The 22,978-nt window shown below is 35.8% G+C and overlaps 2 protein-coding genes and 1 long non-coding RNA gene across 7 annotated transcripts in view; all 3 read left to right on the top strand.

Annotated features, from left to right (window-relative positions):
- The window catches only part of LOC144434925 (arsenite methyltransferase-like), a 320,525-nt gene extending 297,547 nt beyond the window's left edge, over positions 1-22,978 (top strand). Inside the window, exons 1-10 of one of the 4 annotated variants that reach the window (XM_078123450.1) lie at positions 14,686-14,886; positions 15,393-15,414; positions 16,283-16,514; positions 17,019-17,169; positions 18,329-18,465; positions 18,937-19,088; positions 20,147-20,278; positions 20,841-20,980; positions 21,323-21,454; positions 21,995-22,978. In XM_078123450.1, coding sequence (XP_077979576.1) covers positions 16,312-16,514; positions 17,019-17,169; positions 18,329-18,465; positions 18,937-19,088; positions 20,147-20,278; positions 20,841-20,980; positions 21,323-21,454; positions 21,995-22,102 — 1,155 coding nt within the window. In that variant the 5' untranslated portion in view covers positions 14,686-14,886; positions 15,393-15,414; positions 16,283-16,311 and the 3' untranslated portion in view covers positions 22,103-22,978. Of the gene's footprint in view, positions 1-14,515; positions 14,633-14,685; positions 14,887-15,180; positions 15,421-16,282; positions 16,515-17,018; positions 17,170-18,328; positions 18,466-18,936; positions 19,089-20,146; positions 20,279-20,840; positions 20,981-21,322; positions 21,455-21,994 lie in introns of those variants that run through there. The other 3 variants (XM_078123448.1, XM_078123449.1, XM_078123451.1) reach the window with 3 other exon arrangements.
- Positions 583-5,804, top strand: LOC144435202 (uncharacterized). 2 transcript variants are annotated; one of them, XM_078123779.1, is made up of 5 exons: positions 583-693; positions 959-1,235; positions 1,646-1,852; positions 2,244-2,366; positions 2,639-5,804. In XM_078123779.1, exons 1-5 carry the CDS (start codon positions 688-690, stop codon positions 2,701-2,703), a joined length of 678 nt encoding a protein of 225 aa, XP_077979905.1. In that variant the 5' UTR covers positions 583-687; the 3' UTR covers positions 2,704-5,804. The 2 variants fall into 2 exon arrangements, with proteins under 2 accessions (XP_077979905.1, XP_077979906.1); XM_078123780.1 differs by having other exon boundaries at positions 627-697.
- LOC144435999 (uncharacterized) lies at positions 9,865-11,738 on the top strand. The gene is made up of 3 exons (XR_013480918.1): positions 9,865-10,033; positions 11,228-11,368; positions 11,630-11,738. It is a non-coding gene; the product is annotated as an uncharacterized LOC144435999 (long non-coding RNA).

Below are 22,978 nucleotides of genomic sequence, written 5' to 3'. Positions count from 1 at the left end.
AATGAGCAGACTATGCTCATGGATTACTTGTATTACAATGATTAAAGAACATTAGATAAACTTGTATGCAATTCAACAAATGTGTTCGGCAAATAATTTCTGGATACCGGGTGAAAGTACTACATGTCAAAGTTTATTAAAGGTCAAATTCATTTTTTATGCAAAGAAAGAAGTAACGAGGTCAAAATAAAAACTGTGTTGATAACACATATAATTCGGGTTTGATTTTAGACAAAATTCTTGTAAAAAGCCAATATCTAATCATCGGTACATACGCGCATCAGGTTGAAGCAGAATCCATCCGGTAATTCTTAACTATTTAGGGTGGCAATGTCAACACTTCTTGTTATTCGAAAGTGATACGGAGTGCACTTTGAACATTAGCAATAACCCACTAATTGACGTTGATGAGTTTACAAGTCAGAAAAGGAAAAAGTAATCCACTTGTGCGCATTGGAGTGGAGGAGAAAACGAAGAAAGCAAACTACTAGTACGCCACATTTCACACATAGCATAGCAGCACGTACGTACGTACAACACCTGAACAATCGCATTCGAGAGAATTCCATAAGCCCTATGTCATCGGGGATCCCCCCTATGTGCCGTACGAATTTCGACTGCGTCACAACAGAACTGGTGTCCCATCAGAAGGCGTATAATTATAAACGGCTTTTCTGACGAATTTATATGAAGGTAGGTAGGTGTCGTAATCATGGATATTGGTCTATTGTCATATATTTGAAGTCGTCAACAGTACGTTTAGATCGGCAGACGATATTTGCTCTTTGTAGTACCTGAGACGTCGACTAATCACAAATTTAGTGTGCTTCCAGAGAAAACACATACACACACATGTAATCTTTAGATAGGTCGATCATGAGGTATAATGAAAAAGTTAGGCGGTTTGCTCTAAGGTTTTCGTATTTTCACATGTGCACTTTAATAATTATATTTTCAGCTGAAGAGGACAGTCGCCAATTTGATCATGAACTTGGTGAGACAGCGAAGGGTGACAGGATTAAGTATAGTAGTGGCTCTGATAACAGTTTTCAATGCAGTGAACGCATTGGACACAAATGGAGACATAGCTGACTATACATATGACCAGACTCACTATGGACCTTGCCAGACTGACGAAGATTGTCCTGTGGATCATGTGTGCCTTGATGGTAGTGGGACATGCGAGTCTTGTCTTGCGTGGGTCAGTCTTCACAATGCACCTGTCGCCTGCTCCGGTGAGTGCTTCGGCAATGATCAAGAATTGTTCATGAATATTTCATTTTATGTTTGGCATATTTTACCTTTTAACGCTGATTTCGTGGTGATTTTGGATGTTGAGATATAACATTCATATATATAACTGGCCAATTTGATTGAATAATACAACTCTACCTAGTATGTAAAGGGAGCGACTGACCAAATCATCTGCGTTGTATTGGCCGTACTTTGACTCTAAACTGGCTATATATCATGGTTCATCGAACTTCCATATATGGTTAGTTCTAGCCAATCAGAATGCTTACATTTCCACGACGAGAACACGTATATTGCGATGTCTATTTGGTCCAATTTCAATCGATGTAGATTGATCAATAAAAATAGTATTACCGAAATAACACACATTGTTTCCTCTACCAATATATAGATGTGATCGGGAACGTTGTCGATGACAATAATGATCGTGATGGTGATAATTATGATGTTGAAGACAGTGATATGTACGAGATCAAGCCATGCGTAGAAGAATGGGACTGTCCTCTTGGTCAATGGTGCTACAGAGATATGGGTACCTGTGAGAGTTGCTCTGATCTCTGTAAATCCCAAACATTTGAATGTGAAGACGAGTGTAGTCGTAAGTCAACCCGTACTGTGCTCCCACAATTTTCTCTATTATACCCTTTTGAAGATAGTTTTTCAACAAACAAGTTCATTCCACGTTTGAGATGACCTACACTAAACTTTCACTGTAACAGTTGTAGAATAAGACATGTTACGCTTGTTGCATAGTCGTAAACAAACATCTTTGGAAAGGGAGGTAGCTCACACAGACAAAACCTAACCACAGCAAGTTTAATATATTTCTAACATTGTTCATACAGGTTTACCTGTATCATTGTTACAGTATTATATCAAACCCCAAGTCTGTGGGGGTAACCCCAATTGCCATTGAACCCCAATTGAATGTTATAGCATTGGAAATATTGCCATGTATAACAACGCTTGGGTTTGATTTTTATTTCTAGGGTGGTTGACCGAAATAGAAAATTCTAAGCAGTTGAAGTTGGAAATAATTTTGTCATTAGTAGGCGCTGCATTCTTCGCTTTAGTTGTCGTGGTAACCATATGCGTCTTAAAAAGACGAAAACGTAAGTTGAACTTTATAGTTTGCTACAGTAGTTTACAATGAATAGTTGCAATTTTCAAATAGACGATCTTGCAACATAGCACGCTTTGTCAAGTCGAATGGTCGCAGTAATTCGGTAAATTGACATAAGGACGTATGGAGTCAAATATTCAGGGCATTGCATGATTGTGTACTATTAAAAATCCATTGTTTGAAAATCTGCTCTTCCCCTTTAATGACTCAACTCAAGAAAATGCAAGGCCCTTCTATATTATAATTTTATCTGTTTTCCAGGTATCAAATTAAGTACTGAAGCCCAACAAGACCATGAAGGTTCTTCAGAAGAGGTGTATGTATGAACTGAACTTAACAAATAACTGCAAACTTAAGAATGATATTGAACAAATTAAAAAAAGACTGATATGCCATCAACTTGAAGTCGGTCAATGAAACACAAATTTCTAGGACAAGAAATAGTAATTTCAGATACATTGTCTAAGGACAACGCTTTACAGTACAATTGACAATCTATTATTTGAACACCCTGGACACGTAGTATTTGGTTTTATTAAACCGCTAAAGGGGCATAAGCTGAGTCTGTATGTTTTGAGGGGTAATTGTTGCTTCATTCCAAAACGTACCAACAGCATTCTATCAACTGAAGCATACTTGATCATCATCATCATCATCATCATCATCATTATCCATTGACAGAACTCACACCTAGTATTCAGGGCATATCATATGTAAATGGTTCGATGACGTATTAGTGTAGTATACTAGAATATCGAGGCAACCAACTCCAGAATACGACTTTAAATATTCTCGAAGGTATGTGTCGCCATAGTAGAATAATATTTTCACCCGAGTACAAAAGCTTATAAACTCAGCTTATGCCATTTTAGCCTATTTGTGAAATTAATAACCAACCTTAACGATCAATGATATTTTGGAAATTGTGCACATAGACTGTAAATGAAAAAGGATGTGATATTCGGATAATCTGTTGTCAATTGTACTTGTATTTGGGGGATTTATTATGTTTGTCGGTTTATATATATAAAACCCACATTTTATCGTCACGTATGATGTGATAACTTACTCCAAAAGACGTCACAGGCATACACAAGACATTACAAACTAAGGAATAGAGTAAAAAGTAATGGATCCAAAGATTGAATCTATTTCCTTGAAGATACCCATTAGGAAGCTTGACTTGATTTGATTATGTAGGGTATCACTAGAGTAAGGAATACGGTCATGTGTGTGACATGCTTTTGTGAACTAACGGTTCCTTTACCAGTGACAAAATGCAGAGACCAATCAACAAAGGTGCATAAAGCATCTGCGATTTGGTGTCCATTACTTGGGGGAGGGGTGGGGGGGGGGGTTAGTGAAACAGCATGAAGTAACTGAAGTAGTGAACATTTGGAACACGGTTAGCCAATGGAAATTTAGTGATGCATATATGCACACGAGTGTTACATTTTCCAAATATATAAAGTACACACACATGTTTGGAACAAACACAGTTTCACACTGTACCACGTGTATATAGTAATGCTAAGTAATATGTGTAGTAGTCATTTAAAACAAATACCACTGAACCAAATTGCGGTCAGGAAATATGTATACTTCTAGTATATTTTTTCTTTTGAACAGGCAACTATAAGTAATGCAATAATCGGACGAACCATATAGAGTTATAAGCCCTTGAATTTTATAGACTCTTATGTTTCAAACTGACAGTGATGAATATGTAGTGGTTTTAGTTGAACAGTTGTAAACGGTGCATTCATACTCAAGATATTTAGTTGGCCTAGGTAGGCTGCCCTTAGTTAGCATTGGAAGTAGTTTACAACTGTACCTGTCGGGTTCTATCAACTTATCAAGTTATTCAATACAGCTATAGCTGTACACAAACGTACATTTTGAACTTTGACCTTTTGAATTTTGAGCTATGAGAGTTAACATAGCATAGCGGGAAACACAATTGTATTACGTGATGTTCTTTAAACCCAGCAATTCGATGATATTGATGCAGTCTATATTGATTTATATTGTGAAACACGATGGTTTATTACGTGTTATCGAGTCATTAAGTGATATAAGACAACGTATGCATAAAATGCTGGTATTCTTGGAGGATCATCTCACATATAAATAATTGAATATAAACACATGCACGTGTTTAATCTGATATATGAAACGCTTATCGGTGATGTCGAGACCGAAGCATTGGCTGTAATACTTACTGTAGTACTGAACGTATAACCTCAGAAGTTGTGTCAGACAAAATGTAAAAGTCGTGTACTTATCATATGCTTATATTTTCTGTGTTGGATAAGGTGCAAAAATAATCATGTATGACTTTGAAATGAGTTCAAAGTCTTTGATGTCTGGTACATGTAGATATAGTTTATAGTGTTTATATGTAGATATTTTTTAAGAGAGGAATTTTGTCAAACTGTTATTTCTGTACGTTTAATGAAATATACATCTACTATTAAATACATTACTGTAATTGAACTAACAAAAACAATAGGGAACTTGCAATCTAGACTGAGCATGCGCAGATGCAAATGACTATGGGATTATCTGTGGTTATCGTAATGTCTTAACTGGAGTTACCGATGAAATAAACCTTCCACACTGGTCAGGCTAAATATGAATTGATCATTCGTCGTTACAAACAATGTAACAGTATTGTTTACAATACTAATGGATGAGTATTTATTATCACATTTCCCATGATGCAACATTCAACACGGCGGGTTTGCAAGTTCCCTATTGCTGAAGCGCCACCGCCGTTGGTGACGTCACACTCAAACTGTAGTAGCGTTTATTAGTTAAGATAATTAATCAGAAGCCTATAGCGATACGACTACACTTTCGAACACGGAGGGCCATTTCACTAGTATTGTAACTTTTATTTTCTTCAGCTGTTTTGTTACAAAAAGAGCCATCTGTTAAAGGTTCGAGTTTCTCGCGTTTTGACATTTAATGCATCATATGTGATGTCAATTACTTGTGTTGTTAATTTCACAGACTATGGACAACTTTCTTATGTGATCAAATAATAGTGAATGGGCACATATCATATGCATGTAATATGGTAACTGTTTGATTACGATTATTAGTCTATATTGAAATTCACACACACTGTGTTGATTTCTGGAGGATAATATATGATAATCCTATTCCAGGTCTGACGTGATAAATTATGTTACTGTGTGACTAGTTAATACATGTATATCATGTTGGTCGAACGCGACCCCGCCACTAGTATACTGTTAGCATGGCAGGAGAGGTTGACCGATGTGTGAGGGCGCTCCGTCAGTGCGTATCTCACTGACTAGGTTTTGTAATAGGCGAGTTTTCCTTTTCAAAGTCACATACACACAGGTGAAAGATATCTCATGTTGCCTTTGTCATGTATACAGAAATAAAGATGATCTCAGCGACACTTAGTCAATGTGTTTTATTGTATTGTGGTGAAACGAGATTTGCGATGTGATGCCAAAATAACAAAATAATGCAAAGATAGATAATATGTCAAGTAAAATGCACGTGACCCTCCCCTAATTCTATTTTCTAAAGTATGACCATCCTCCGAGAACCGATATGTGAAAAGTAACCCCCCCCCCCCACACACACACACACATACACACCATTCCCCAGCTATTCCTTGTAATTACTGAAGACTCCCAAAGTATGGTCAGTCTGTCGGTTAATGTATTTGGTTGCACATAACAGGCATTTGCTTTCACGTTTTCCAGATGTGTACATATTCACATAACGATGCCAATAAAGACGTGGGTTGATAGACCGCTTTCCTGTTTACAAATCGACGAACAGAGTTACAAGTACATTGAGGTGACAAGCAGGTCATTTATTGTCCGAGTGTATTGGGATGTGGGGTGGGGAGGATTTCGCGTAGAGCATATCTCAAATAACACAAATTATAATCATTGATAGTGTTTTCAATTACTCACCTCGATGACATTCAATATTTCTTTTTTTTTCTTTTTGATATTTCTTGGGTAGACAATGCAATATGTAAATATGTGGCATGTGGACTACAGCACCAACAACGTAACGTTACCTGATACCTATTTTTAGATAAAACGTCATTATTATCTGAACATGATGACTGGCCATGGCATGTCACGTGTTAAAAGAACGATGTGTATAAAATAGCATGTTGCTACATTTGTATATATTGCCTTAGTACATATCGCAATTTAAACTGGTGGAAATCGATCATCTAAACTGCTCTAATACTATTACGAAGGTAAGGGCATGTATTATGTATATCGGTGTCATTTAACTTACATGTACTTCAAAGCTAGTCAAACAAAGTTGTCAAAAGTTGTATACAACTTTTCAATTTTTAAAACTTTTCCATGACCTACTTTGCATTACCTACCCAGGGTTTAATCATTTTCATATTATGATAAACGGGAGAATATGTAAACTCGAGTAAATACTATTGTGTTCATTTTATGTGTGAATGGAGCAAGGGGCATGGTGTCACGGTGTGTATGGTATACACATGTTGGGTGATATTTTAAGACCATGCGCCCACGCCATGTACGAACACATGTATGTGTTTTGGTTGCGTTTTCTCTCAATCCAAACATTCATGGAATAAGATACAGTCATATTGAATATATGAATTAAAATTAGATACATTTAAGATTGTCATAATTTTTCTTCACACACATGTCTTAGACTGAAAACCAACAGTAATCGTTCTCCGTGTACACATGTAAGATATATAAGTTTACATCATTAACGATGGTTTGTGTCTAAATTCTTAATTTTCACTGGATTAGTTGTAAAAAAAAAACATATCAGTAATGGAACTTGACATACTAGATAATTTTGACAATCTCAGATGTGTACACACGTACAGAGACACGTACCTACCATATCAGACCATTACTTAAAACCGGTTAAAACCAGAGCATTGCAGGCTTTTATCGATCACGGTAGTTTACAAAAAGTCGTAAATCAGAATTTGATGACAATGTCGGAGTTCAACGAAACTAATACAGCATTTAAAAAAATCAACAACAGGGATCACATTATATCGAAACGTTTCAATCGCTCAATCCGCACATGTCATGTGTAGTAAAGGTTTATATTGAGAGTAAAAAAAGTAGAAAATATATACACATATGGAACGGTAGTACTCGGCTACAGTATAGCTGTGACAATCAAACATGCATATTTATAACAGAATGTTCTCAGAATATAATATTGGTAGTCTTCCCACCCTCTCCATAGAAAGAATTGAAATCTAACCCAATAGATTCCCGATTCTATAAAAGCTACGTTGTACAAGCAAGCAATAAAGATTCATATTCATTTCAAAATACCGGTAGAAACTCTTCATAATAAAAAAGCCAAGGCCACGGCGACAGTACCATGAATTATAATTTTTTTTCAAGTCCATCCGATAATAGATTATGTTATTAGAATCATTTCAAGACTTCGTTCAAACTTATTTTACGTAAAACTTATTTTGTGACATATTTATTTATATTTTATTTATATTGTACATAGCAGCCTACTGGCCGAATTGCGACAATATTAGAATTGCAGAATATTTTTAAATGGGAAATAGAACATACATCAACATTTTACATGTGGATTGCAGTTTTGTTCCAAGTTGTTCTTTGAATATTGTAGAGAAACCATAGTATAAACCAACCATGCCTGGCATTGATATCATGTTTACATCAATTCTTAATGATAAACAATTTATCTAATAGTATACTGTCTATGTTTTAATAACTAGGCTGAATTAATTGTTATCTTTGTCACAAAATTCAAGGGAAATCCCCCCCCCCCACTTTATCATTTACAAGGTTGTGTTCTTATATTTTGGCTTTAAAATGGGCACCTTTATGTACTAGTACTATGGAGTTCAATACACTTTTTTGTCAGCTCTGTTTTTTGTCATAAATTTTGAATACAGTGTTTGGGCAAAGTACATCGACAGCAATACATCCATTCACGGCCGTATCATGCGTTTAATGAATGGCGAAGTGACATATTCGTGGTTTGGTAATTAATTTTCAGTTTATCCAAACGTCCTCACTTGAGCACCAAAAGAAAATATGTAACAGGACCGTATACGTATACATTCTGGTTTATTCCAGTTTACAGTTTTGACTGGTCTGCTGTGGGAGGTGTGACTATACAATATCTAGACGACCAAAATGTGTCTTTGTTTTCAGGAAAGCATCTACAAATAAAAATGTTAATGTCAAACACATAATTGTGGAAACTTCTTGGGTTCATAGTTACAACACTGTACTGTGGTATTGTATGTTTTATCCATGTCTTGTAATCTAAGCAAAACATGCTAGAAGTATGTGTATATGATTTATTCAAAAAGATTTGCAGAAATAATTTGCTATTTTGTACTCATGGGTTAAAATAAATGAAAATAATTATGAACGTATATCATATTTTTCATTACGTACATAATTTTAGAGATGATGTTAAACCCCCGTGTTTCTCATATACAGATATTTGCATTGTGATACTTCATTTTTCTAACCGTTATTATAAAATCACCCTCGAGGTTCAGCTTAGAAGACACGTCACATTTTACAAAAATAATTCTTACGTTCAACGTACACATGACACTTACAGAATTACTTATTATGAGCCAAGAAGAACGCTAATACACTCATTAGTACGAAAGTCGACAAGTCTGATTTTCACATTTTGTAAAAGGTCTATGATTTCAATATTGACATTTCTTCCATGTCAAGCAAATAATCACTGTTGCCATAGATACATAGGAGAACGCACCTCTCCTTTAACAGTGGGACTTATCAATTAAGGTTGTGACCCCGGGGTTACATAATTTTCAAAAACCAAATTTTTTAACACCCTGTCATTTTCAGTTGTTTTCATCATCTTGAATTTTGTTCATTTTCCTTGCAGAAAATGGCCTGTGTTATTAGTAGGATGTGTGGACGGTTCTTGTTACTGACTGCCGTTGCCATTTTTGCAGCCAGAAATGAAGTCTTTGCAGTGGGCTCTGGTGCACTTTATGACGAAACAAGTTTTGGGCCGTGTGAATCTGATAACGAATGTCCTCCAAACCAAGTTTGTCTTATCGGACCTGGTACCTGTGAGTCCTGCTTAGCGTGGAGCAAATCTTCCGATGCACCACTCAAATGCGCAGGTATGACTTTTGTTCAAAGACGTCAGAAAGAGAAAATCTGAAAAATGCTTTTACATATTTTCCACAAAGGAAAATATACTACGAAAAATAGCAGCCGTATTGATACAATCAAAACCAGGTGTATACCACAGTATTTTGCGTAACGGTTTAGAAAGTAGCAAACGACTTGATGGTTTGGTTACATTGATTTCCTATTGGACTGAATTCCCAAGACTTGCTCTATATACAATATAGGACGTATTGGTGCAAATATATTCAGTGCATAATAATGTTTCATCTAATTTCACTTTCAGATATAACTGTACTTGAAAACGACAGAGACGACGGTACTGAAATCAGTGTAAATGTCGAGATCGAACCATGTACCGACGAATCGGACTGTTTATTAGGCCAATGGTGCTACAAGGATGCAGGGACGTGTGAAAGTTGCTCTGATCTCTGCCAGTCTCAGACACAGGCATGCGAAAACGAGTGCTCCAGTAAGTTAGTTTAACCATAGACCCTACATTAACCATAGACCCTACGTAGGGTCTATGGTTTAACTACAACCCACGAAAAAACACCAGTGCGTTTGCGCTGAATGTAGTCTAGAACTCTAATCTGGCACAGTAAAAACTTCATTACTAATACCAACTAAATCACATGGGGATGCGACGACGTCATCGTGTTGAACACGGTTGGGGTGAGCACATATTCCTGTGTTCGAACAACCGTCATGACTAGACTGATATTAGTAATGAAGTTTTTAATACGCAATACTGTGCCAGTTTAGAATTCTAGACGAGCTTGAATGAAATGAGGCAATAAATGCATACAAAAACGACAGCGGTTGCCTATGATATAGGGGTGATATAGGTTCACCCATAGACAGTGGAGAAGAAAACAGCTTGCTGTAGCCTTCAAATCACTAATTATCACAAATAATCACTAACTCTTCAGAATTTGAAGGATATGATACGACACGCTAATGATGTATTTGATTTTAGTTGTCATTGAACTCGTGTCATGGCCAATACTGATTTGCATAATCACATCTCACAAATTGTGAGATTTGGCTGATCCTCAGACCACTAAAAATAGTGGTGGTCTGAGGCTGATCTTATTGCACCTTGGAAATCCGACGACAGAAAGCTAATACTAGCATATGGGCAAGGTGTTAAAGGCATTCCAGCAGACTTTACTTGTTCTCTATAGTGGTCTGAGCTTCTATTCTTCTCCACAGTCTGTTGTTCCCCCGGTGCTTTTATCAATTTGTTTATATCTATGGAAGTTGTAAAGTAACAGTGTCCATGGAGGTATCTTATATACCTACACACGGTAACAATCTTCCCATCTGTTTCTGAAACAGTCTCAACTTTCACTTAAGCCTCTGTACAACATGCCTAATAGTAAGTTATCAATGTTGCAACGAAAATAAAACACTACTAGTAAAATAGACACTGGTCAGTGAACAGAAATGTCTCTCAACTCTCCATCAAAAATATGCTTTTCACAGTGAACCCTCGTAACTGGTTTGTAGATGTACTTACAAATACAAAGGCTCACTAGCAGAATAAGATCGGGATATTATCACACGATACACCCGTAAAACTGTCATAAAAGTAAACCATTATTATTTCAAGTGTGAAAATTTAAAGTAAATGTTGATAACAATATCTATACTTATTTTTCAGAATGGCTGGGCCATGAAAAAATTATTTATGAGGAAGAGGCTTTGAGGAAGGCGTTAGTTATTGGATTACCGATTACAAGTTTAGTGGTCGTTGTTGTGGTGATTCTTTCTATTAGACGTTGGTATAAGAATAGGCGAGAAGGTAGGCGTTTTTGTTACTTCATTGATGATCAAATACCCGGTGGTCTGAAGCACACACTTGTAAAATTCAAAATGAGGAAGTACGCAAACGCATTTCAGGATTGCATAAAAATCACAAAATCGTCTAAAAAGACTCTCCTTAAGATTGTGAACATGGATGAAATGACAATAGAAATGTTATTGCTTTCAAGACTTTGTACATTCAGGGCGTTTTTGTTGTTGTTTTGTGTTTATTTATATGTATATTATTCTGTATTAACAGCGGCGATACCTACCGGAAAAGAAGAAATAGGTGATCCCAATGGAACTTCAACGGATCCTCTTGTTGAACATGTGTAGATAAACATCTACAGGTGACATCCCATAACATTTTACACAAACTTCAAGTTGTGTCACCAGTATTTTACACAACTACAATTAAAACAGAATTTCTACTGGTTCGAATTTTTTTTTTACTAATAGAGATATTTGTTGAGCCATATTATAAAATGTAGATTTTTGAGATTTTTGCTGAGCGAGAAGATTATAAGATGTAGCAGTGTTATATTAGTAAGGTTTTTGTTGAGTTAGATGATAAAATGAAGCAATATTGGCAAGATTTTTGTCGAGCCAGACGACCATTTGTTTCAGGTCTGCTGACTTAATTGTACTTGCCGCCAAGAAATCGTTATACAAGAGAAGAATAATTTGGCTAAGTAAATAATATACTTTGCCAAGTATTCTTATTTCGTGCACTTCGTGATATATCTAGAACGATGTATATACTTACCTGATTTACATTAACTTCATATTGATCAGTGTTATTGAAAATTTTTTAACACTGCAATCGGTAATGTTACAATTGAATTAAGGAGGTTTGGTCAAATGAGACAAAAGAAGCAACAAAGTTTGGTCGTTTGCTGACAGTGAATGTTTTATTTCTGACAATCTAAATTGTAGATTTTCATTAGAAGTATTCAGCAAGATAAAATATTTTAAAGTTATTTAACGAAATGAGAAGTACGAGATAACCAAGTGTTTTATAAAACAAGTAGAGTAAATGTTTCAAATAATCCATTCTTTGCGCATGATGTGGCGAGGTTTCATCAATTTAATTAACGCGGTTGTCAAATTTGACCAAACCAACCTTGACCAGTGATTTTTAACCATAAGCATATTGCTTTTGTTTTAAAACAAAAACCATTGTATGAACTCTTTTATTGTCTTTTTTAGCTTGCTATTTTCATTTTGCATAAGTTTGTTACTATGGAATAATAGAATTACACATGACAAGTGATGTGAGACCATGAATTGGTTAGTGATTTTAATGTCCATACTGATCAATGAATCAGTACGTCTCGTGTATTAGATTGATATGACAATTATATTATAATTCAACTATTTGTCATAATGCCAGAAAGGCAGGTTTAATGTGAGATCCCATAAGTCTCACTATGTTTTAATCGTGTTTCAAGGAATTTGGCTTAAACGTGTGAATATCGATACGTCCAAACGTCAGGACAGTTGCTCGGTAGAGCAAACGTGATAATATATACTGTATATACCCCTGCATAGTCCTATAGAGTGTGAAGCATATGTTAGTATTTTGTGCTATTGATATATATTATAATTAAATCACGGATTGTTTGATGAAATCCAAGTATCGTTTTGGGATTTCACGAATCAGGGACACGGGTTTCTAAATTTTTGTTTGTTAGTTTTTTGAAAAGATAAGCCTGGAATCTAAATTTTCAACAGTGAGTAAATAAAGTTTAGTTCCGAATTTCAGGAACACAGTAATGATGTTATATAATTTTGTTTTGATTAATGATAACAATAGCCCCATCTACACGTAGGTCGTCCTACCTGAGGCAGTCCCAAGTACTACCTGAGGTAGGATAGATTTGTGTCTACACGGGCTTCAAACTATTCTGAATCCTACCTCGGGAAGAATATTGTTTAAAAAGATAGACATTTCATTGTTGACCAGCTTTTCGTTATCCGTAGTGAATATATCAAGCAAGGTGGCATAAAGCATGCATATTAATTAGTGTCGCCCTTCTTGACGAGGTCAAAATTTGACAATTACATGTAAATCTCCATATTTATGTAAGATATAATATGTAAATTTATAATTTCACTTCGATTTTCGTCCAATCAAGTATCCGTAAAAATGTAAGATTTGTATAAATAATGATAATAATTTGCATTATGTTATCTCTCCCTTAGAAAATTAGACAGATATTTTTGTACTTTTTTGGAGAACGTTTTTGATTGTAAACTTGATGTGTACTGTACAATTCGCTTGATGGTTGACGCTATACGAATTAAGAATTTATCGTTGAATGTATACATGTTAAATAAAGACTGTCCATTCCAATACTCTAGTCTGAAGTGTTCATGTATCAAAGATAGCACAAAGCAAACACTATTTTTTTTTTTTTTTTTTTTTTACATTAAATTGAACAGTAGCAGACAGTGTTACTGAATTGAGAAGCCGTCAATAGCAATGTGAGACGACATGCTACAATTGTCAGACTTTTTGGTTTAACAATGCAATTTCAGCAATGCAATCCAATGAAATAAGAGTATTTATTGTCAAAACTGTACGTATGTATATCTGATGCCACATTCTGCCCTCCGTGTTATTTATTTCTCAGAGCACGGAATACCAGTAAATATGTGGGCATACACAATGAAAAAAAAATTTGAGAAAAGCAAACCATAACGCATGACGTCAACCGAATGCCTCCTACAATACAAAGACATACCTGTATCTTTGTATCTGTCAATACAGGAAATGTATGCAAAAAAACTAAACACACATTTGGGACATTACGAGTAACATACGCATTCTCCTAATGACTGAGTGTACGCATTGTATAAGATAAAGGCCACGCCAATCATCTGAGCAACGTGCCATTCATTATAATAGTTTTTTTAAAAGTCAAACTGTAAAATTACAGTCCGATAAGATACAAGTAACATCTACCAAAACTGTCATTGCAGAGACAAAATTCTAGAAACAGTGACCTACATATGGAATGTATGTGTCTACACTGAATGTAACCACAAGCAGTGACCTCTCAGGTACTGTACATAATTTATACACAATACAACAGTTCTAGATTGTTCTAGAACGTGGATAACATAAAATATTTGCTGACTCAGCGTGACGAACAACAACAGGAATGACTCGTCAGTTTTTGCTGAACTATATAAATGCTGCAACTTGATTCAGTGGACATCATTCATATGCGTATCTGACCGCTGAAACGCTCTATTCGTAAGTATAAATAAGACAAGACACAAATGCATGCACACACACACACACACGAATACATCTTGTAATTATATTGGCCGAGTCTCTTGACAGTCGCCGGTCACCAGCATGCCCGGCGCCTGTCACTTCGTGCTGGTGACAGGCGTGACTTTTGACGTCCCCTACGACGTGTTTCGGCGTCAAACACACGGTCTTAATTATTACCTTTGAAATTGATTGCTCAAACATATCAGTTCTCAAAACTGTTCACTTACATGTGATAGCACGTGTTTTTCCCACGTACGTAGGACACGATCCATGTGCAACGGGTAAAGGTCATTAATCTAAAAAAAACTTGTCATAATACATGTGTACTCAGACCACTAAAAATGTATACTACAATGTACGATGAAGTATCTTTACAACAACAACAACAACAACAACAACAACAACAACAACAACAACAACAACAACAGCAGCAGCAGCAGCAGCAGCAGCAGCAGCAGCAGCAGCAACAACAACAACATTTTTTGAAGTTCTGAGTATTCAGGGTACGAAGGCAATCATTTTCAAAGGTAACCAGAGCGTGTTTTTCAATACACACCAAATTGATTCCGTAAAAATCCCGAACCTGTCACGAGCATGTTGTGCTGCTGACAGGGGCCGGTCACGAGACACTCCGTATTAATTTAAGCTCAAGGTGGCGCTCTTTATAAATTTCACCTTTGACTTTTGAACCAATACAACATCGAGGATCAACTGAGAACTTTCCACTTTAACTACGACTTAGTCCGACATATACTAGGGTCCACGTAAGTTGTGAACATGAATATGTTATTTGTAGTGCTCCTGTAGCATTTGTTGTTTCTATTGCTCTTTGTTCTTTGTAAAAAGGTGCAAATCGTGTCTCAAAATGGCACCTGTACACTCATGTATATATTGTCATACCATGGAAGTATATGGGTTATACTTCCATGGTCATACGTACTGACCATCTCCTACTACTAGTACTACATCCATGGTTTGACGCTGTTGAGAGTAATAGGTGGGAGGGGTGGGGGTTGGGAGGGGTGGTGGTGTATAAAAGTAACTCTTTCCGACATAGCCATCATCAGTAACATTATTGTACACACATATACATGTACATGAATACTAGTCCCGCTAGCAGACGGATCAGTACGGAACTCGATTCTGACAGTGTCCATAAACACCCTGGAGAAAGAAACATAAGTTTGAAAGGAACATTGTCAGAATCGAGTCCAGACTTAATTAAGCATGCACACACACACACACACACACACACACACACACACACACACACACACACACGCACGCACGCACACGCACACACACACACACACTTACATACATACATACATACATACATACATACATACATACATACATACATACATACATACATACATGCATGCATAGATATTGCATCTATGCATGCATGCATGCATGCATACATGCATGCATACATATGTACATACATAGTGATACATACATACATACATACATACATACATACATACATACATACATACATGTAAATGTCATAAGGTGCTATATATGAGGAAGTCATTTGTATGCCTAGTAGGCTGTATTTTCTTGCCATACCAACAATAATCAAACTGAAGAGTGACTATATATGTCTTCTTGTTCTTTCAGTTTTATTTTGACTACCTTCTTCATTCAAGATGTCTTGTTGTGGTGGCAGTAAATCCGGTGACCTCGGTCAGAACCAGTCAGATAAAGAGATACGTGATAGTGTACAAGACTACTATAGCAAGACATTGAAGTCTACAGATGACTTAGCATCAGATGTATGTGTCAATGCAACTCCTCCACCAAAACATGTCCGCCAGGCCTTAACCCTTGTACATGATGAAGTTGTGTCAAGGTAAGATATTTTCCATCAATGGACCTTTCTGGTGAAGACTGTCCCCTTGAATCAATATCATTTCTGTTCCATGTACAGGCCCATGTTGAAACATCTACTGAAGACAATGTACATGTAGTAATAGTCAGCTAATATATATGTATACTATCAATAGACCTTTCAGGTGAATAGCCCCCTCTTTAGACAAAGCTATGTGTAGGCATTATATCTAGGCTGTCGAGTGTACTTGAGTGGATGTACTCTGTACAGGATTAGTTTATGTCCAGGTACAATTATACTGGTCCTGTAGTAGGCCACTCCAGGAGCTGCCAATAGACCTCCCTGATTAATAACGCCCTCTGTTGTCAGATATTTGTATTGGAATTTTAATTTCCAGAATTTACAGCAAATATATATATATGATTGTGTATACATATGTGACATTGTAGATTTTGATAGAGATAGTGGTATTTATCTTCCAGTGTTTAACCACACAATTGTTTTTCTTTGTTTTGCTGTACATAGATATTATGGCTGTGGACTTGTAATACCATATGGTCTAGAAGGCTGCAGTGTTTTAGATTTAGGCAGTGGTTCAGGAAGAGATTGCTACATCATCAGTAAATTAGTTGGTGAGAAAGGCCATGTGACTGGTATTGATATGACAGATGCACAGGTATGTATGTATGTATGTATGTATGTGTGTGTGTGTGTGTGTGTGTGTGTGTGTGTATGTATGTATGTATGTATGTATGTATGTATGTATGTATGTATGTATGTATGTATGTATGTATGTATGTATGTGTGTATGTATGTATGCAGTGTACACCTATAGATCTGTTATCATAGTATAATTTTCATAATACTGATAGTCACAGATTGACATTCTTACAAAAGCTGATCTAGCTAGTGTCATTGGTGAGAATCGAATCACATGACCTGTGCATCCACTTTGTATATCATATCAAAGTGTTTTTCTCTAGTGTCATGTTCTTATAAAGACTATAGGCTGCTATTAGTCTGGAGGCTATCTAAGGCCTTGATTCTTTTCTCTAGCATGTCAAGCTCAGTGAGGTGCTGAGATGAAATTTAAAATTCAAACGAAGCCACAACAGTGTCATTAAAATCATGTCTTTGTTAATCAGTCACAGATTCAGCCCAATAGCAAGTTCACTTCTTTTTTCTTTTTCTTTCTTTCTTTTTTTTTCTTTTTTTTTTGGGGGGGGGGCACTTACATAATGTTCATATATGGTACATTTGTCTGTTTACATCACAGTGACACTAACAGTTGTGGTTTTACTCATTTGCATGAACAATTTTTTGTTCACGATTTCTCATTGCGCTAGAGAGAATGATAAGAGATGTTGAGATTCAGGCCTCAGAGAGCCTCTAGACTAGGCTACTATAGACACAAACAAACATATTCAAACTGAAATTAATGAGATATTACAAACAAACAAACAAACAGTAGGGACATCCAAGTTGCTCCAGTTGCTTAGAATTATGTCATGTCTGCATTCTATATGTGAAATTTTGAAATTCACCTAAAAATGAAAGCAACTTTTTATGTGATAGTGCTGGACACATTTAATACTGTATTCATTGATGAGAGTCAGAATTGAATAGTCAGTGTAATAAAAATTATAACACATGCATTCAACAGGAAATAACCTGGAGTTTCCTTCAGTTCAGACATCTTCGAAATTTTGGTAAAGAACGACGTACCCCCTTGGGCAGGCAATACATTATAATATACAGAATGAGATTCATAACAAGAGCAAATATTTGTAATTTCTATGTACACAGAGTTGATATATTGATCAATTTTTATCTAGCTTGAAGTTGCCAGGAAGCACATTGACTATCACACCGAAAAGTTTGGCTATGAAAAGAGTAATGTGAATTTTGTGAAAGGATACATGGAGAAACTTGATGAAGCCGGACTCAAGGACAATACATTTGATATCATTATGTGAGTATACCAGTAGTAGCAATACAGGTGTGGTGTTACGTTTATAAAGGGATATACTTGGCTGAGTTTGTGTACTCTTTAGGGTAAATTTTGCCATGCTCGCCACGTTTTCTGCTGCACTTGTACTCACTACACTTATTAGAGTACTGCTGCAGAGAAAACCACAAACACACATGCAAATACTCAGAGTACACCACACTTGCACTCACGTGTCATGGAGTTCTGTCATATCAATCATGTTTGAATGATGATACATATGAATTATGCATTATTCAATCATGTAGCTAAAGATTTCAGGGTTCTTTGTATGATTTTAGTAACATACACCTGACACTGTAATTAGTAATTGTCATAATACATTTTACTATAATCAAAAATTGTAGTAGTTATTATCTCTGTATCAAATTTTGTACCTGTCTATAAATCACTTGATAATAAAGACATCCTTCTTTTTCCTCTCCTCCATGCTAGTTCAAACTGTGTTGTAAACTTGTCACCCGACAAACCAATGGTGTTAAAAGAAGCCTACCGAGTACTGAAAGATGGAGGTGAATTCTACTTCAGTGATGTCTATGCAGACAGACGTGTGCCAAAAGAAGTCAGAGAAGATGAAGTTTTATGGGGTTAGTATTGGTAGTACTAGTATGTAAGCTGTTTTGGAGTTACATAAACTTGTAGATGTGTTGCATGCCTTTCAAGGGTAAACTCCTCCAATTTATGTACTCTATTGTAAACTATAGTGTATCACCAACAACAAATGAAAAGGCATTGGACAAGTATCTATCTGTGTCAAATTAAAAATGTCTCAGATTTTCTTCTTGGAACTTGCTTTGTTGTTTGGAGAAGTTTTATCACTGCATTGCCACAAGACTAAACACATAGAAGTACTAAATTTCATTGATAAAAGGCTACAAATAATACAAGAAAGAGAGACAATTTGCCATGTCTTCAGTGTTATAGCTGGCTAAGTTTTGAGTATTATATTTGTTATGGTTTGTGTAGCACTATATATATATTAAATTTTGCAATACATAGTGAGTGTACACTATCACTGTGCATGCATCAGAGATGTTTCAGTTAAGTTTACACCACACCCATGTATATCAGAGAAATAATGTAATATATCGAAGGTGTAATATAGGTGTTGAACTGCTTTGATGGATTGATATCAGATATTTATCTTGATATATTAAAAGTGCGCAGGCTGAGTTTAGACGGTTTGTGGATGCAGTTTTTGTTGCCTATGAAGTGTTACATATTGTATTCTACTTAGTGAAGCACACTCATTCGTTACTTGATACTGGTATAACTCAATCCTGGTATTTAGATATAATATATGAAAGATTTGATGACATAATTGTTGGTACATATCAACAAATCTGAGGAAATCCCTGTCATTACATGAACAACACATGAGTTGGATGGTTAGAAGAAAAAAAAAGTGACACATCACGGCTACATGAATCATTGTAAACATTATACTTGATTAGTTTAGCCATGGTTTTATGTAAAGTATTTTGTATTACTAACCAAAGTAACAACCGTCTAAACTCAGACTGTGCCCCTTTACAAGAGCACAGCCTAAAACTGCACTGACCAAAAACTTTAATTTTTGAGTCCTCACAGACTAATTATGAGTGTCACTTATGTTTATGAATCCCATTTTTCTGTTTCAATACAGGTGAATGTATTTCAGGTGCTTTGTATTGGGATGATTTAGTTGCTATTGCTGATCAGGTTGGATTTACCAAGCCACGTCTTGTTGATGTAACTCCTATCAACATTGCCAATAAAAAACTTGAAGAAGCTGTCGGTAAGACCACTTTCATTGCTGATTGTGAATCGACTAATGCTATAACTCATGCTATTCTTACTGCAGGCAAATCATCTCTTGATCCATATATAATATTTACTGCTAAGATAAGGGTTTAGAAATACTAATAATAGAGAAGGCGAGTCAAGACAGAATTCCTTACTCTTTATAAGATGTATGATACATAACTAATAATATCACTACAGCAATGTTACATCAGGATTTGAATCTTGCTGTAATTCAACATATACAGACATATCTTTTGTGAGAATAAACTATTTCAGAGCACTTCCCCAATAAGGTTCTTGTCACATATTTGGGTTTGTATTTTCCAAAGAAGAAAGAGACTAAAACTGGATAGTATGCACAGAGTATTATCAAAAACTGTTTTCGAAGTTTCTAGGAAAAAAATGGGACTCAGAAATATCCCATTAAAATATATGCAAAGTGTCTGCAGGTCCTTTATTCACTATTTGCTCTATTTGAGTTCTGAATGATAATTTTACGGACACAAAAGTAATGTTTTCTTTGTTAAATTTTCACACATGATGTTTTGTTGTAGGGGACATAAAATTTGCATCTGTGACATACCGATTGTTCAAGTTACCCAGTGAGAAATGCGACGCCACCCAGGCTATATACAATGGAAGTATCACAGCATGTCCTGATAGTTTTGTTTTAGATGCTGATAATGTCTTCAAGGTTAGTATAGATATCTTGTATGCTGAAGAATATCTTCTTTGAAGGTTCACCACATTTGTGGGGCATGCGTTAAGTGTTTTTGTCTGGGACTATCTGTCAGCAAATGCAAGAATCCCATTAGGTAAACACAAGTCTTTGAAAGAAAAAGAAAGTTAGTAATCATGGAAAAAAGACATTGAAAATTACAACACATAACCAAAAAAAATATACCAATGGCTTGGACTACTGATTCTGTGCTGAAGTCTTTATATCTCAAGCTACTACTGTATTACTCTTCCTATAGAAGGTATCATTTTATTGTGGAATAATAGAGCTAGAATGTTTTCATTATTTTATCCATAGACTGGTGACGTTGTCAGTGTTGACTCTGAGGTGGCTACAATACTGCAGACTTCTAGATTAGAGGAGGATTTCTCCTTTGATCCCAGTAAGAAGCCAAAAACAGGGGGCTGTGGTGACCCACCTTCTACAAAGGTAAGTACAACATTATCTAAAGAAAATATCTGTATTTAAGTGTGTGTGTGTGTGTGTGTGTGTGTGTGTGTGTGTGTGTGTGTGTGTGTGTGTGTGTGTGTGTGTGTGTGTGTGTGTTATGTGATAGGTACCCTTATGTTCTCCTTTGGTTTGAGTGACAGCTTCCTGTTTTTTTTCATATACCTTAAGGAGAGGTATATGTTCTGATCTGATATGTGTTGTGTCTACCTACCTGCCTGTCTGTGTCTGTCTGTCTGTCTGTCTGTCTGTCTGTCTGTGTCTGTCTGTGTGTGTGTCTGTGTCTGTGTTTATGTGTGTGTCTGTGTGTGTGTGTGTGTGTCTGTCTGTCTGTCTGTCTGTCACCATGATTCATGTTTTTGCATAGTGATGATTTGTATTGACTATCACTAATTTCAGTGCAACAGTGCAAAATGTTGTACGAAAAAGTAAAATTCCCAGCTGGTATATGATATTTTGTTGATATATATAGGGTAGGGTGTAAAATTGTAACACAAATCTCCATCATTTCTTCATTTTCAGGAGAATAACGCAGACCCATTCAAATTTTTGGCAGAAGGCAGGGGATCAAAGAGCAGTGGTGGTTGCTGTGGCAGTAAAAGTGACAGCAAAGGGACAGGTTGTTGTTAAGCCAAGCATTGCATCCAAATTAATAAACGCTTTTACTGTAACATGTAATATTATGCCATCAAGGTCTAATGATGTATCATGATAATATAAAGTCTATATATCATACCCATGTGATGTGGTGTGATAACAGCAAGTGAAATTTCTTGGTTTTGGGTGATAACAGAAAAAGATACTTGTGATGTATAGATGACAATCACCCGGTAATACCCATATAGCCATGTGATATGGATGAGGATGAATTATTATATCTGTGTGATATCAACACATTTCTTACATACGAAGTGATATGGTACAGTTGATAACAGACTTATCACATGGGTGACAATGATAACTGCCGAATTACATATTATCTATATTAGTGGTGTGGGATTTATGTAACTCCCACATGATATTGGTAATCAAAAAGCTTAAAGCATACCAAAGCTATATGATAAATTTGATAAGTTCTTTTCAGCCAGTAAAGTAAGCAGTAAAATTAACTGTTAGAAAGTAGCTCGTAAAATAAATTTGAAGGAATTGTTATAGGCAGCTGTAGAATTGTAGGTGAAATGTACGCATCAGCTGTCATAACAAACAAGGGTATATGGTAATTTGTACTCATCAACATCCTTTTTCCTGTTATGTAATTAATCAATCTTAAGATACAACATACCAAGGCTGTAAATATTCCTGTTGAGTAAAGATATATTATTACCCTGTAAAACATACGCAGTGGAGAAAACTATGACATAGAAATGATATCATTTTTTTCATAAAAATATCAATTCAAATGATGATAAACGATGTGATAATACTGTTTTTTCATATCACTAGTAGTGATCAGTGATAGAGATAGTCATTAAAAATCTTTTGTCATGTACAATTGTTTCAGTTTTT

The sequence above is a fragment of the Glandiceps talaboti genome, chromosome 5 (assembly GCF_964340395.1).
Source record: "Glandiceps talaboti chromosome 5, keGlaTala1.1, whole genome shotgun sequence".
In the NCBI taxonomy this organism is placed as follows: Eukaryota; Metazoa; Hemichordata; class Enteropneusta; family Spengelidae; genus Glandiceps; species Glandiceps talaboti.
The sequence above is the reverse complement of the archived record's forward strand: the minus strand, read 5'-3'. Positions and strand labels throughout refer to the sequence as shown.